The sequence below is a fragment of the Planococcus citri genome, chromosome 1 (assembly GCF_950023065.1).
Source record: "Planococcus citri chromosome 1, ihPlaCitr1.1, whole genome shotgun sequence".
Lineage (NCBI taxonomy): Eukaryota > Metazoa > Arthropoda > Insecta > Hemiptera > Pseudococcidae > Planococcus > Planococcus citri.
Window position 1 is genome coordinate 81194439 of NC_088677.1, and position 15951 is coordinate 81210389.

At 33.4% G+C, this 15951-nt stretch overlaps 1 protein-coding gene across 4 annotated transcripts in view; it reads right to left on the minus strand.

Annotated features, from left to right (window-relative positions):
- Positions 1 to 15951, minus strand: part of LOC135837643 (zinc finger protein 37-like) — a 115987-nt gene that overhangs the window by 65843 nt on the left and 34193 nt on the right. For all 4 annotated transcript variants that reach the window (XM_065352990.1, XM_065353006.1, XM_065352997.1 and 1 more), the window contains exon 3: positions 14777 to 15890. In XM_065352990.1, coding sequence (XP_065209062.1) covers positions 14777 to 15890 — 1114 coding nt within the window. The remainder of the gene's footprint in view (positions 1 to 14776; positions 15891 to 15951) is intronic.

Sequence of the window (15951 nt, forward strand, 5' to 3'; positions counted from 1 at the left end):
ATTTTATAAGATTTTTCAGTTTTTTTGGTTTCAAAGTTTTCATATTCATTTTTAGTTTTTTTTGTTTTGTTTTTGATTTTTATTTTAAATTATTTTTTTCTACGATTTTATTTTTGACATCAAATTTTTCTGCAGTTTTGGGGGGGGGGGTAGGGGGTATGATGACAAGTTGTTTTTGTTTTTTTTTTTCATTCTGTTTTTTCAAAAATTTTATAAGGTTTTTTCAGTTTTTGTTTTTAGGGTTTTTTAATTTCCAAGTTTTCATATTCATTTATAGTTGTTTTAGTGGGGGGGGGGGGTTGATTTTAATTTTAATTTTAATTTTTTTCAACGAAATTATTGTCGACGTCAAGTTTTTTCGTTGTGTTTTGTTTTTGATGTTAATTAATTTTTTTTTTACAATATTATTTTCGACGTCAACGTTTCAAGTATTTGTTTCCCGGGGGGGGGGGGGGGGTGTATGGTGGTCTCGATTTTACTTTTTCTCAATCATAAAGTCTTGAAAATTCAAATAGCCAAATTTTCAACTCTTTTTTTTTTGTTGAAGAAAACTTTGGTTTCTTGAAAAAAATAACGTAAGTAGGTACATATTTATAATTTTTGTAACATTTACTCCTTTTTTTCGTCCAATTCGACTTATGTCTATCGCTAGTTGCCTGATTTTTGAACAAATTTGGGACATCCTGTATAATAAATCTTCGTATAAGTAGCTTAAGTTCAATGGTACATTTTGGTGTATTGAACTTTGAAATATTAAAATCTTGTATCGGTTGCCTTGTAAAATTTTATTGGTTTCTTTCATCACAATTATCGTTTCATTTTCCTCCTTTTTTTCCTTTTTTTTTTTTTGCTGCCTATGCCATATTTTAGACGAGGAAAAACATCATCATCTCATCACCCTCTTATCACGTTTTTATATCGGTCCTTTTAACTCCTGTTCTTTTGGCAAATATTTTTTTTTTACGTATTCGACTTTTTTTTCGCCTCGGTAGGACTCTTTTTTTCTTCAAAATTCAAAAAATACCAACCTTATCGAAAAAGAAAAATACATTTCAAAGGTATTTTTCTCCCCCTGTAATCCCCATAAGGAATTTCTTTTGAAATGAGTGTTTATCAATGAACATGAGGATTTTTTTCATTTCGTTATTATTAGTTTTTTCTTCTTGTTCTGCGCGATGCTGGCGTTGTCGAAAATATGTTTTAATTTGTCGTGTATCATCATGTTATATAGGAAGCTAAGAGGATAAGAAGAGAAAGAGTGGTGGTTTGAAAAAGCTTATTTTGTTGGCAAACGAGTTTTTAGGGTATTTGGAATTTCAGAAATTCTTACCGGATGCCTATTTATACACGATATAATCGAGAGTTTTAACTTAGAAAGTCTTTGCTTGATGTTCGACGGTGGCGTTTTTTCCCTTGATTTTTTTATGGAATTTTTGTGTATTGAGTTGTCAAAGATTTAATTAATTTTTCGTTTTCCTCGCGAATTGTTTCGAGTTTTTTTTTTTCTTTCAAACTCTATATTTTTCTTCAGTAGTTGGATGTTCAAAAGTATTGACAAAATTGAAATTTTTTCCTTCTTATGTGACCTATAGCGAAGAGGTATATGAAAAAATTCACGTAACTGGTACCTGTAGGTAGGTAGCTCAGCTGTAGGAGGTTTTTTAATCTCGCAAATACGTGTGGAATATAAGAATAACTGAAGCGTGTAAAATTTCTTGGTAAAAGTGTCCGCTGCTACTGAGCAGATGGTGCTTGTAATCGATAATTTGTCATTAGATAATAATTTACCAAATGACCTGAAAAGATTATTGTGCTTGCGACGCGACGTGATAAACGGTTCTACAGAATGAAGGAGTTATATGCTTTTGTCAAAATTTTCTATTGAATTTCAATATCGTTGTATAATTATTATCGATAAGATCGATTCATTCAAATTTTTTTTTTGAGGTCAGCCTTCTCGTTTGGGTATTGATTTTTTTTGTCGTTTAGGTGAGATTAATTTTTTTGAGATTTTTTTACGTGAAGAAATATCTGAGAAAGAGATGTAGGGATAATTTTTTCAAATTACATATAATTAATTTTAAATGATTCGAGGTGTTTTTAAGATGATTGACTCGTTGAACTTTTTTTAGAGGATTCGAAAAAAAGTTTTGGGGCGATGTGAGAAAACTGTGATAAAATTCTTGTGTCCTCAACCCAAATCTGCACTTGTCTACTCGATTCTGATTCTACAAACAATTTGACCCCCCCCCCCCCCCCAAAACTGAACTGGGCTTCACAGAGAAAAAGAGACTGAAGTTCGAAGTGTAATTTAGGTGTTCAAATTGGTCATCAGAGGCTTTAGTTTTTACTCTGGCCACAATTCGTTTTCAAAACTGAAACTGAGCCCATCAATGCTTTCGTCAAGTTGATCAATTTTTAATGACCTTTAAAATCAATCAGTTACGCATCCTTCATCAATTTTTGTGACTTAAATGCAATTTTAAATTGATTTCTCATTTTTTTTCGCCCACCTTTTTCTTGAGTGATCTACTTCTTGATAAAGTTGCCAAATAGTCCAGCTTTTTCATCAATGTTGTGAAAAATTTCTGCTTTTTAGTCACAATTGCACAAAATTTTGGCTGTTTTGGACAAAATTGCCAAAAATAATGCTGTTTTTATTCTTCATAAAATTTATACATTTTTCATCATGAAATTCTGAGTTTTTTTTCTATTTTTAAAAATAACTTGAATAATCCTCCCCTCCCCCCCCCCCCAACAGTTGAAAAAAAAATTTCAGAGATCTTTTTATTGTCGAATGTAAAAAATTCTTGATTTTTGTCAAAGTCATTATAAACACCCCCCCCCCCCTCTAAAAAAACAAAAAAAGATAGATTTGAACTTCTTTGTGGCAAAATTGCAAAAAAACATAGTTTTTAGCAAAATTTGCAAAAAAGTTTCGAGTTTTTGCCAAATTTTACAAAATAAAAAGTTCTTAAAAAATTTTTTCAAAAATGTTGAAATTTGCATTATGATTTTTTCAATTTGGAATTTCTGTTATCAATTTGAAAATGGGAAAATTTCGACTCGAATTGATTATACATCTTCAGTTCTTCACCTTCTGAAACATTTGAAAAATATCTTGTCCAAAGCCCTTCTTCTTGCCCAAAATTTCAAAAAAAAAACTTCCAAAATTTTTAATTTGTTTTTCATTTTTGCCAGTTCTTTTTAAAAATGACTTGAATAACGTACCCCTTCCTCCCCTCTCCATCATTTGAAGAATTTCCTTTTCGAAGGTCCTGTTTCTTGCCAAATGCAAAAAATTTCTGATTTTCGTCAAAATAACGATAAATTTAGCATTTTTTGACAAAATTCCAAGAAAATCATACTTTTTTGGCATAATTTGTAAAAAATCTTTCCAAACTTTCCAGAAAATTCATGTTTTTTTCATTTTATGCATAAAGTTTAAAATTTTACATTTCTTGTAGATATTTATTTTCAAGTATGGAAAAATCAACTCGAAAAATTCCAAAAAAAATAATCGAAGTAATATTGAAAAAAATGAAATTTTGTATGCAACATTGTTGTCTTAAACTTTCTCCTTTCAACCATATCTTGCCAAATATGTAGTTGGAAAAAGCTTGGTTAATGGAGGGAGGTGAGTAAGGGGGGTCTGGAGTTGAAAAATAAGAAATTTTTAGTCTCACCCCCCTCCCCTCCTCCCGACACATTGCTTCGTCACGCCTCTGCCTGTTTTTTGCCCAAATTTTCAGTATTTTCTCTTATTTTTTTCTGTTCCTCTTTTTTTATTTCAAAACTTTAAATTTGTTTTTCATTTTTTTCATTTTTTTTCATTTTTTTCTTGGTTTTTTTTTGGTCACTTCTTTTTGAGCGTTTTTTTTTTTTTTTTTTTGAAAATGAATTTAAGAATCTTTTCTTTCCACACGAATTTGAAAATTTTTCTTCTTGAGTCATGTTTCTTACCAAATGACAAAAATTCAGCTGTCTTTTTGTCAACATTTTTCAAGATTTGGGCTCTTCGGTTTGATTGCAAAAAAACTTTGATTTTTTTCGTCAAGACTCCAAAAATGTTGGTTTGGTTTTTTTTGTCGAAATTTGTCAATGCTTTTTTCAATTTTCTCAATATTCAACATTAAAATTTTTCTATTATTATTCTCATAATTTTTCAGAATTTCAAGTTTTGTTCTTCATTTTTTTTTTTCATCATCGAAAAATCTTGACTTAGATCCATTCTGCTTCCCCTCTCCCCCCCCGTCCTTCTGAAAAATCTGACATATTTCCTGTTCAAGGTCGTATTTCTTGCCCAAATTGTAAAAAAAAGCCCCGGAATTTTGTCAAAATAGTCAATTGCAAAAAGACGATGTTTTTTGCCAAAATTTTGTCAAAAAAACAGATTTTTTCAATTTTCTCTACACAGTAGTTTGAAATTTTTCTATTTTATTTTTCAAGATCTTGATTTTGCTTCTTCATTTTTGTGTAGTACCTACTCTTTAAAAATTACTTAAATCATTCCCCTTTTCCTCCCTTCCGAATAATTTGAAAATGTCTTTCCTCAATTCCCATTTCTGGCCGAAATTGTAAAGAACTCCTGCTTTTGTGGTCAAAAAAAGTCATACTTTTTTGCCAAAATTGTCAGAAAGCAGAACTTTTATCCTTCTCTTGGTGAAACTTTGAAAATCGATTATTCTTATCTTTCAGAATTTTCAGTTGTGTTCTTCATTTTTTTTTCAGTTTTAAAAAAAAACAAACTGTGAAATTTTCCATTTATTCCCTTCGTTTTTCGAAATGTTTAGTTTGATTTGAAAATATGCAGAATAATAATGTTTAGTTTTGACTTGAGAAACAACTCTTTCTACAATAAATTTCGACCCCCCCCCTCCCCACCATCTTTACACCCAAAAATTGAAACATTTGTTGGTAAATACCTCGTTTAAGATAATTTCAGCGATTCATTTGCTAAGAGGGTTAACTTTTTCAAACACTTTTCGATCTGTTTAAACTTCACTTTGGCTAAAAATAATCCAGGCTGCGGGTTCATTCCAAATACTGAAGATAAAACAGCTGGACTAAATTAAGGAGGAAATAAAAGCAGTATAGAGGAATCCACCTACAAGATTCCATGGGGGGTGAGCTGCCTAATGAAGTGTGGGAAGTTCACGTGCGTACCTTATTTCATTTCATCTACTTCCACATACTTGATGTTGAAGTGTAGAAAGTTTACTCTATTATTGATGATTCAATCACCCTTTTCGTGAAAGAAAGAAAAAATCATCGGATCTCTCTGACGAGTGAAGAATACATTGTTCACATCAGGTGATGCGATAGGAGCATTTTTCGCAGAATATCACATAATAAATAAATTTACCCGCTACCACATGGATATTTATTTCCATTTACATTATATTATAGGTACCTATTTATTATTAATTATTAAACAATCATCTACATAATATAAGATAGTTAATGAGGTAGTATATTCTACGTAAAAACACGCGTTATTTCGCAATCGATAGAGTATTTTTTTTTTTTTTTTCAAAAACCGAGACCGACCAAACGAGGAAAAATATCCAGTCTCTTTGTTCTGTACGTTCTTTTTTTTCCACGAAAACCCCCAAGTACCTATATATCCACTATCCAGTATCCAGGTAGTTGGAGTGTAAAAATGACGCAAAAAAGAGCACCCTGTCGCGATCACTGCTCACGAGAGTCGGATTTCTGCATTTTAGTCGAACGAATGGCGCCCGTTTAAGGACTATCGAGTAGCTTAGGAACAAAACTGCACCAACTACCTCGTGTATTATACAAAGAACTTACGTATGCACGCGAAATATTCACCTTTTTCTTTTTTTTTGTTCTTTTGTGCTAGTTTTTTTTTTTAGAACCACGAGTATACGTGAAACGAGACGACTCGTAAAGTCTCCGCATACCGAACATATTTTTATTTTTTCAACAAAAATATATCTACAAAGTAAAGAATAAGGCTGACTGGCTGACTGTAGGAGTGAACCGCTGCATCGACTGCAGTTCGAATTCTACTCTATTGTACGTAGAGACCCGAGACCCGACCGAAATTCGCCACATTCGCCGAGTCGATAAAGTCGATCTATAAAATTGCCAAATGCATTATACGCACACGCAGCCAAAGCCTTTGCGAGTGCACTCGACGAGCAAATTGCGTGTCTGCGTCGAGCTTGGGCTTCGCGAGCTGCACCGTGTGTGTGTATTTTTCGACGTCGACGTTGTTGTTGTTGTTGTTGATGATGTTGTTGTCGTTGTTGCCAAAACATCGACCGATTTTCTACGTAGAGTAGGTTTTGTTCTATTGCATGTGCAACGTATAGTATGCCTTCTCTTGTTCGCCGTTTTGCCAAAATCATCATCGAGCAAAGTGTCGTAGACGTTACTTTATCAACGAGATTATTTCTCGAACGAATTATTTATTCGAAAACGTGATTAATTTTACGTTAAGGTATTTAAAAAACACGAAAATGGAGAATTTTAAATATTTACGTTATTCGAGCGTATAATAAATAGTAACCTTAGGTATGGAAAATTCGATATATTCGAGCAACGAGTATCGAATCATTATTTTATTCGGTTCGACGACGACGTGACAGTTACGTTACGTTACATTTCATCGCAATATACTTATACGAAATTTAATGAAAAATTGATAATACTGTAATATAGTAGGTGGTTGTTTTTTTCCCAGTAATTTATCTCGAAAAATCAATATTATCGTTGAAATTGTACATCGGAAACAGATAAATCGATTAAAAATGGAGGTAGGGTAGGTACGAGTATAGCGATTCAAAACAAGCGCGTAAATAAAAAATAATAATTGCTGAACGAAAAAAAATCTACGAAAATAGCGAAATTATATAAACGAAACGATAGAAGGCTCAATCGAAGAGCTAAAGGGGGGAGGGGAATGCTTGGAATGTGACATGCTCTTGTACATAAAATTGTCTCCTGTAGGATTCCACTTTCTCTGCCTTTGATGGATTCTCGATTACTTTTCAGTAAATTTGACATATTTGATTAAAAAAAACAATCAAAACGACTCGATTGTCAATTTTTTCTCACTCCTGGGTATAAATTGAATACTTCCAGCAGTCGAGATTGATTCAAGAGCGTGTCCTTCTCCTTACCGATACGTTTCTCGCCTCGAAGATACCATAAGTGCTCAATTTCCATTTACTGTATGGTTTTTTGTACGTACACGAAAGTATACGTATCGGTTTATATGTATTTTGTAGGTAGGTAGATAAAATATGTATGTACTGTTTGAGATTCAAGACGAGTGATAATGTTGAAAATTCGGTAGCCGAATACGTGTCCGAAATTAAACATGAATAGGCGACCAATGTTGCATCCATCCAAGACGCCGTATCATTGATCAAAGTGAATTTATGTGAGAAAATTAGCTTCGTGTTTCATCGTGTGGTTTATTTTTAATCATCGTGCAGTTGGGGGTTTTTGGCGAATTTATTAATCAGGAGGAGGGGGGGGGATTTCGAAATATGCTGGGAGAATTTTCGAGATTTTTTTGAAATCTATTTTGTCTTTTTATGGAGGTTTAGTTGTTGGAAAAATTTTTCAGTGGGGAAAATAAGTATGTGGAAAGAACACAGACTGTTCAAAAAATCACCTTTGCCAGGTTTTTCATCCAGTTTAAGTCACAGAATTGATATTTTTAGAGATTTGAGAATTTTAATGCTGGCCTGATCTCAGATTATGGACATAGGAGGGGTATAAGGGTAGAAACGTCTGACAAAAGCAAATTATAAAAAGCAACAGCGAATCGACTGAAATCATAATTCGGTGCAACTAAAGATAATAAAATTCAAATAAAATGAGATATTGGAGAAAATAATATTGCTCTATATAATGTCTTGTCTAACTCAAAGTCTACCAAGCAGCTTATTGTACGAGATCGAGAGAACCGAATTTTCCACGTCAACTTGAGAAAGGGGTGGAAGGTAAAATTTGACGAAATATTTCTTTGATTTTCGTCTCACTTTTTAAAGGCATTCGAACCAAAGAACGAGTCCCTCGTATTATTCAAATTGGCCTTAAAAAACGTTCGTTGTACCTTCTTGTATATTTTTATTATTGTACTTATTACGTTTGTGCGATCTATACCGTTAAAATTTTGATTAAATTACTTATCGAGTCGAGTTTAGGAACCACTTTTGAATGTATTATTCCATTTACTTATACAGCCTATCAATAGAAGCCATTATAGCTTTTTAGAATTTATCGTAAAGGAGGAGGAGGAGTTTATTAGGTTGTTTTGGTGCTTAAAACTGGAGTTTGCCCCGTATGGCCTGAAACGCCAGCGTGTTAATCATTCATTATTAGTTCACTACTGATAATTTTAATTTTTAACTACGCCAAGATAACGAAAGTTCGTGTTACCTTTTTCGCCAATGAACCAATTAGATTGTGAGAAATTCGTGTTTGGGTATAAGATGCCGATTTTAATTGAAAGTAAATTTGAGAAAATTATTTTTTTAGAACTATGCACGAGTTTGGGTTTGACGATTGTCTCATTGAGTGGGGTTGATATTTTTGCAGAGTGTATGAGTGTGGGGGAGGGGGTGTTTTGAGGGATACTCACTACTCAGTTTTGAAGGATTTTTCTACAGAATTTGTGAGCAGATGGGAGGGGGGAGGGGGGTGTTTTGAAAAATATAGAGTTTTTTAGGCCAAGAAAAATTCTCTAATTTTTACATTTTTTGCATTTTTCAACTTTGGGAGGCATTATTAAATTTTTATGCGGGGTTAACAAATTTAAAGAATTTTTGTTCCCATTATAAAAATGACAACTTGATGGATCAGTAGTAGAAAAATCTCAGAAAAATTTTTCACAAGTGTAATTATTTTAGCTGAGACTTGAAAATTTTCAATGCTATCGTGATCTTTGTAATTAAAGAGCTTCAGATTGACCAGAAATGGTGAAATTTGATTTCCAGTGATGGGCACTTGGAAAAAAAATTGAGAAGTGTAGGTATACATATTTCAGAAAAAAAGAAGTAGGTATCTAATCGCGTGGAAATTATCGAAAATAGAGAAATCGATTCCTGAAATTTTCATCAAAATTGAAGCCGATCACGCTAACAAAGAAAGAATCCTTGAAAGCACAATTTTTTTTTTAACCAAACAAAGAGAAATCAATAGAAAACCAAATTTTAGGTATTGAAATTTATTTTTCGAGTTTTGGCAAATTTTTGAACATTGCAATTTGGGCTATGAGAAAAATTGTTTTATTGTTAGAATTATTGAAATGAATGGTTCTTTTTGATCAAGGTTGTAAAAGTCTGATTTTTTGCCAAAATTGCAAAAGAACGTTTTTTTTGGTAAAAATCTTTAGTCTTGTTTTTTTTGTCCCCAAAAAAATATGTTTTCTGTCAAAATTGCTGAAAAAAAATCTCACTTTTTTGTACCAAAATTGCAAAAAATCCCACTTCTTTGTAAAAATTATAAAAAAGCCCCACGTTTTTTCAAAATTCCTGTTTTTTTTTTAAATTGCCAAAAAAAAACTGTTTTGTGTCAAAATTGATAAAAAAAATCAGTTTTTCCAAAAATGTTACTTTTTTTTTTGCGAAATTTCCCAGGAAGCCTTTTTTTTTGTTGCAAAAATTGTACAAAACCCATTTTTTTGGTCAAAAGTTTCAGTGTTAGAATTATTTAAATGAATGTTTCTTTTTTATCAAAGTTGCAAAAGTCTGATTTATTACCAAAATTGCAAAAAAACTTTTTTTTTGATAAAAATCTTCAGTCTTGTTTTTTTTTGGTCCCCAAAAAAATATGTTTTCTGTCAAAATAGCTAAAAAAAATCTCACTTTTTTTTACCAAAATTGAAAAAAAAAACCACTTCATTGTAAAAATTTTAAAAAAGACCCACATTTTTTCAAAATTCCTGTTTTTTTAAAAAAATTGCCCAAAGTGGTTTTTTTGCCAACATTTCCAAAAAAAAAATCTGTTTTGTGTCAGAATTGATGAAAAAAATCAGTTATTCCAAAAATTTTACTTTTTTTTGCGAAATTTTCCAGGAAATCTTTTTTTGTTGCAAAAATTGTACAAAACCCATTTTTTTGGTCAAAAGTTTCGGTGTTAGAATAATGAATGTTTCTTTTTTATCAAAGTCGCAAAAGTCCGATTTTTTACCAAAATTGCAGAAAAATTTTTTTTTGATAAAAATTTCCAGTCTTGTTTTTTTTGGGTGCAAAAAAATGTTTTCTGCCAAAATTGCAAAGAATCCCACTTCGTTGTAAAAATTTAAAAAATGACCCACGTTTGTCAAAATTCCTGTTTTTTTAATAAAATTGCCAAAAATGTTTTTTTTTGCAAAAATTCCCCCCTCCCCAAAAAAACTGTTTCTCTGTCAAAATTGACAAAAATCAGTTTTTCCAAAAATTTCACTTTTATGTATTTTGCAAAATTTGCCAGAAAACTTTTTTTTTGGAAAAATTGCAGGAAACCCAATTTTTTGGTTAAAAGTTTCAGAGTTTTGTTTTTTTGTCGCAAAAAAAATGTTTTCTGTTTTCTGTTTAAATTGCCAAAAAATCTAATTTTTTACAAATTTCAAAAATTTCTATGTACCTATTTCTTTGGAAAAATTATATGAAAGACCAACGATTTGTCAAAATTGTCATGAACTCTGTTTTTTCATTAATATTGCCTAAAATCATTTTTTTTTTACAAAAATTGTTTTTTTTTTGTCAAAAGCAGAGTTTTTTGTTCTATTGCAAAAAAAATACGATTTTTGTCAAAACTGCCAAAAAAATTTTACCTTGTAACCAAAATTGCAAAACATTCTACTTCATTGTAAAAATTGTACAAAAGAACACGCTTTTCAAAAAAGTCAAAAAACCTGTTTTTTCATGTTTTTTTTGGTCAAAATTTCCAAAAAAAATCTGATTTTCTTTCAAAATTGAAGAAAAAATTGGCTTTTTAGCAACATTAGGTACTTACTATAAAAAATTTTACAATTTTTGACAAAGTTTTGTTTTTTGCCAAAATCACAAGTCTTGTCAAAATCGTAAAAAATTTTTTTTTTAGCAAAATCACCTTGCATAAACTGCTCAAGTTTTCTTTTTTGCCAAAATTGCAGAAAAAAGTTTTTTTTGGCCAAACTCGCGCTTTCTCAAAACAGTCAAAAACCCTGATTTTTCATTGTTTTTTTTTTTTGCCAAACTTCTCAAGAGAAAGTCTGATTTCAGGCAAAATTGGGAAGAAAATTTCATCAAAATAATCGCAAAAAGTGTCAAAAATGCACGTTCTTCGCCAAAATTGCAGAAAAAACTTTTTTTTGATCCGAATTTTCAGAAAGTTGTGCTTTTTTGTGGCATAAAAACCTGCTTTCTTTGTCAACATAGCAAAAAAATCAGATTTTTACCAAAATTACCTACAAATCTTACTGTTTTTGTAAAATTGTAAAAAATCCTACTTTTTTTGTAAAAACTGTAAGTAAATCAAAATTGGTCGAAAATCTGTTTTGTTTTTTTTTGCAAAATTCTCAAAAAAATTTTCTTTTGTAATAATTTGTCTAAAAGTCTGATTTTTTTTCTTGAAAAGAGATGAAACATATATATTCAAAAAATTTGTACAGATATCAATTTCTCATTTTTGTTTTTTTGTTTTGTATATTTTTTTCGTCTTTGAGGGACTTTACACTCGTTTAAGGAAACCAACATCATTTGGGTGACGTGCCGGGGGGGGGGGGTTCAAAACTGTGCTTATTTGGAAAGATTCTGCCCATATTTGGAACATTTTTTAAACGTTTCACTAGACATCAATTTTTCATCTTTTTTCATTTTCCAAAAAAATTAGGAGGGCTCCATACAGGTCCAACAAAGGTTTTTTCTTGAAAATGAGATTTTGTAGAACAAAATATTCTAATGTGTAAATGAGATATTTTCAAAAAAATGTCCCTGGTTTTAAAATTTCCAAAAAAATCTGCTTTTTTTACAAAATTAAAAAAAATAGTTTTTTAGCAAAATCCCCAAAAATTTTACAGTTCTTGCAAAAAATGCCAAAGTTGTTTTTTGCCAAAATTGCAGAAAAAAATATTTTTTTGACTAAAATCGCTAAGTGATGTTTTTTTGCCAAAATTGCAGAAAAAACTTTTTTTTGATCCGAATTTTCAGAAAGTTGTGCTTTTTGTGGCATAAAAATCTGCTTTCTTTGTCAACATAGCAAAAAAATCAGTTTTTTACCAAAATTACCTACGAATCTTACTGTTTTTATAAAATTGTAAAAAATTCTACTTTTTTTTGTAAAAATAACTGTAAATTAAAATTGGTTGAAAATCCATGTTTTTTTCTTTTTGCAAAATTCCCAAACGATTTTTCTCTTGTGATTATTATTTTCTTGAAAATATGGTTATTTACTCATTTAAGGAAACCAACATCATTTGGGAGGCGTTGGGGGGGGGGGTTAAAACTGTGCTTATTTGGAAAGGTTCTGTCCATTACTGAAAATTTAAAAAAAAATTCCACAAACATCAAGTTTTCATTTTTTTTTAAATTTTTCCCAAAATTGAGAGGGCTCCATACAGCTTTATCAAAGGGTTTTTCTTGAAAAAGAGGGTTTGTAGAACAATATTCTGATGTGGAAATGAGATATTTTTTTCAAAAAAATTTCCCTGATTTTAATCTATATATATTAAAAGAATCGTGTAGAAAAACCTTGATAGAGTCCGCCAGCCTCTTCTACTGAACCGATTTCAACGAATTTTTTTTTAAAACGTTCCTTTTGACGTGTAGATATGTCATCAAGAAAAAAAAATTGAAAATTTTGAAATTAAGGGCCGAAAAAATTGAAAAAACACGTTTTCTATTGTGTTTAAACAATAGAATTTCGAATAGAAACCTTGATAGAGTCCGCCAGCCTTTTCTATTGAACCGATTTCGACAATATTTTTTTTAAAACGTTCCTTTTGACGTGTAGATATGTCATCAAGAAAAAAAATTCGGAAATTTTCAAATTAAGGGCCGAAAAATTTGAAAAAACACTTTCTCTATTGTGTATAAAATGCACGTTTTACAGAATACAATGCGCACGGACAACAATACACTCAGAACGTTGCTATGTGGGCGTGTTTACAGCATAGGGGTGTTGAGGAGGGAATGTTGTTGTTGTGTTGCGAGTTCCAATAAAGCAGGTTCTCCTATAGGACTGGCATTCATTGCTATACTTGATATTTCATTTTTTTTAAAACTGGAATGTGGTGTCTGTTAAAATAAAAAGGAGAGGACGTTCTGCAGTTGAGATAATTTTTGGTTTAGAATTTTATTTCCACAGTACAAATTGAAATGTTTAGTGGAACTGGAACAAATGTTGGTAAAAAAGTTGAAGTGAAGATAGAGGAAGGGTTCAGTACAGTGTAGCCAGAATTCTCTCGAGGGAGGGGGCAAAACCAGATTTTCAGGCATAAAAAATCGAAATTAGAGGTAATTTTATGAAAACCCTTTGTAATGTATGGTAATTTAATGGAAATGAAGGTGCAATTACAGCTCAAGTGAAGTGAGAACAAAATTTTTTTGAAAAAAATGAGTCCACAAAAAACGAAAAAAACAGTTCATTATTGCATGTATTATTTCAAATTTTCACATGCGGGGGGTGGGGGCAATGCCTCAAGTCACATCCCTCCTATAGCTACGCCACCACTGGTAGGGTTTCTATACTTGGGATACAAATTTGACTACCTTACCTCAGATTTTCATTTAATAGGAATGAATTATTCCAGCATACTCCCTACCTACTCAACAAGAATTTCAATCATTTTTCTACCCAATTTTTACGTATACAGAATTTCAGAAATTTTACTCCTAAAAAATGATGATGTCAAGTCAGTATAGGTAGTTATACCAGAGTAATTCAATACCCCAAATATAAATCTGAAGTGAACAGTCGGAAGTTTTTTGAGAAAAAAATGTCGTTAATTCATTTTAAAAATTGATAGAAATATTGTTCAAACTTGAATTTTTTTTCTTGAAAAATTTGATTTTTTTTAAAAATTGTATTTTAGAACCAGAGTAGAATTCGCTATTGACATATAGGAGCAGCCCGAGCGAAGTGAGGGGCATGAGTCGAGTCGTCAAAAAAGCGAGCCCCGAAGGGGCGAGAGGCCTGAGCGAAGCGAGGGCCAGGGCGAGCAGCACGAGCGAAGCGAGTGCGCGAGCCGTTGTGGGTCTGGGTCGCGAAGCGACCTAGGGGGCGAAGCCCCCTAGTTTATTCTTATTTATTTTGTTTTTTTTCCTACTGTGGGGAGCTCTTTCTAGGGAGCCAATATGGTTTGAAGAGCTGAGGAAAGTTTTTTCTCAAAAAGGGGATTTGGTTAGAAAAATTGTGACCCAAAAAACAAAGAATTTTTTTTAGATTTTGATTTTTTTCAACCAAGAGGAGGGGATGTCACTAGCATCACTTTTATTGCAAATAGAGGAGAAAAATGAAACATAGGGAATTATTTCCTCACCCAAGGTAACAACTGGGGGGAGAGAGGGAGTTGGAAAATTCCAACTTCGTAAATTAAGATGAGTTCTAAGGAAAATCTAGTTCTTTTCAGACCCCTTTACTCCCCCCTCCCCCCTAGAGTTGATTTTCAATCAATTAGTGGAGAATTTGGCGAACGAATGATGGAAAATGGTGAAAACGAGCATTGGAAAATAAAAAGTACGAAAACAAAGCGACCAAAATAAAATAAAAATAAAACTAAAAAAAAGCTACATAAAACGTATCAAATGATAAGAAAAAACTAAGCACTCACCAGAGGTCGATCTTGCGCGGGTAGAAAGTTAGAGGGTCCTGGAACAACTTTTAGGCATTGCGGCGATAAGGCGTGACTGCCGATGGTCATGTCGCTGGGTCCACTGTGCATGGACTCGTCGTCATCGTCCGGATCGGGCGTCATGCTGCGTTGGTCGTCGCCGACGGACGACGAGTCGGCAGGATGGGGCGGCGATACGGACATTGGCAGTCGTGATGAAGGCGAATGTGGTTGCGAAATATCGAATCCAGCAGTGCTGGCGGATCGGGTCGGCGAAGACGCCGAGGCAGAAGGGCACGCCGATGTCCTTGGCGGAGGCGGCGACGTCGACGACGACGACAGCGACAGCTGCTGCGTGCCGATGGTGGTGGTTGTGGTAGTGGTTGCTGTTGGATTGGTTTGAGGAACGGTATCGACGACGACTGTGGCGGTTGATGATGTGGCTGATGATGACGATGATGAGTTGTTGTGTCTCATGATGCTGCTGATGCTGGTGGTGGTGTTGTCGTTGGCTGTAGCGGCGACAGTGACGACGTCTTCGTCGCTGGGAGATCTGGAACGGCGGCGTATTAATGGTAACGGTTCGTGCGCGTGCGCGTGCGCCGAGACGACGGCCATGTTTGGTCCTCCGGTGGTGGCGATCACCGTCGAAGGCATGTCGTCCATTTCGTCTCGCGAAGACGTGTGCCCGTCATCGGAGCAGAGGTGTTCGCGATCCGGCGATATCGGCGTTTTGTGTAGGTGGGTCATTTCGGTGAGACCTTTGACTTGTAGGCTTTTCGCTGTCTTCAAGAACGTCGGCAATTGGCAATAATCTAGGTTCACTTCGCCGCGGTACATAAACTCTACTAAGGTTCTCAGCTCGGCGAAACAGACGTCCTTGAGGATGATGATCGGATGCCTGTTCGGATGGTCTAGAAATAAACTTTGAAAATAGGAAGAGCAGGCGGACAGTACGACTTTGTGAGCGCGTATGGAATGTCCCTCCGAACAAGCGAGGGTCACGTCGACTAGACTTTCTTCTTGCAACAATTGACTAAATACTCCGAGTAGGTTATTTTGATGATTATTCCAGCGTAAACAATAACGGTCACTTCCCATGTCTGTGATCACCCTGCGAACACATCAGAACGTGCCAGCATTACTGACCCATATGCACTTCACCACAGCTCTGG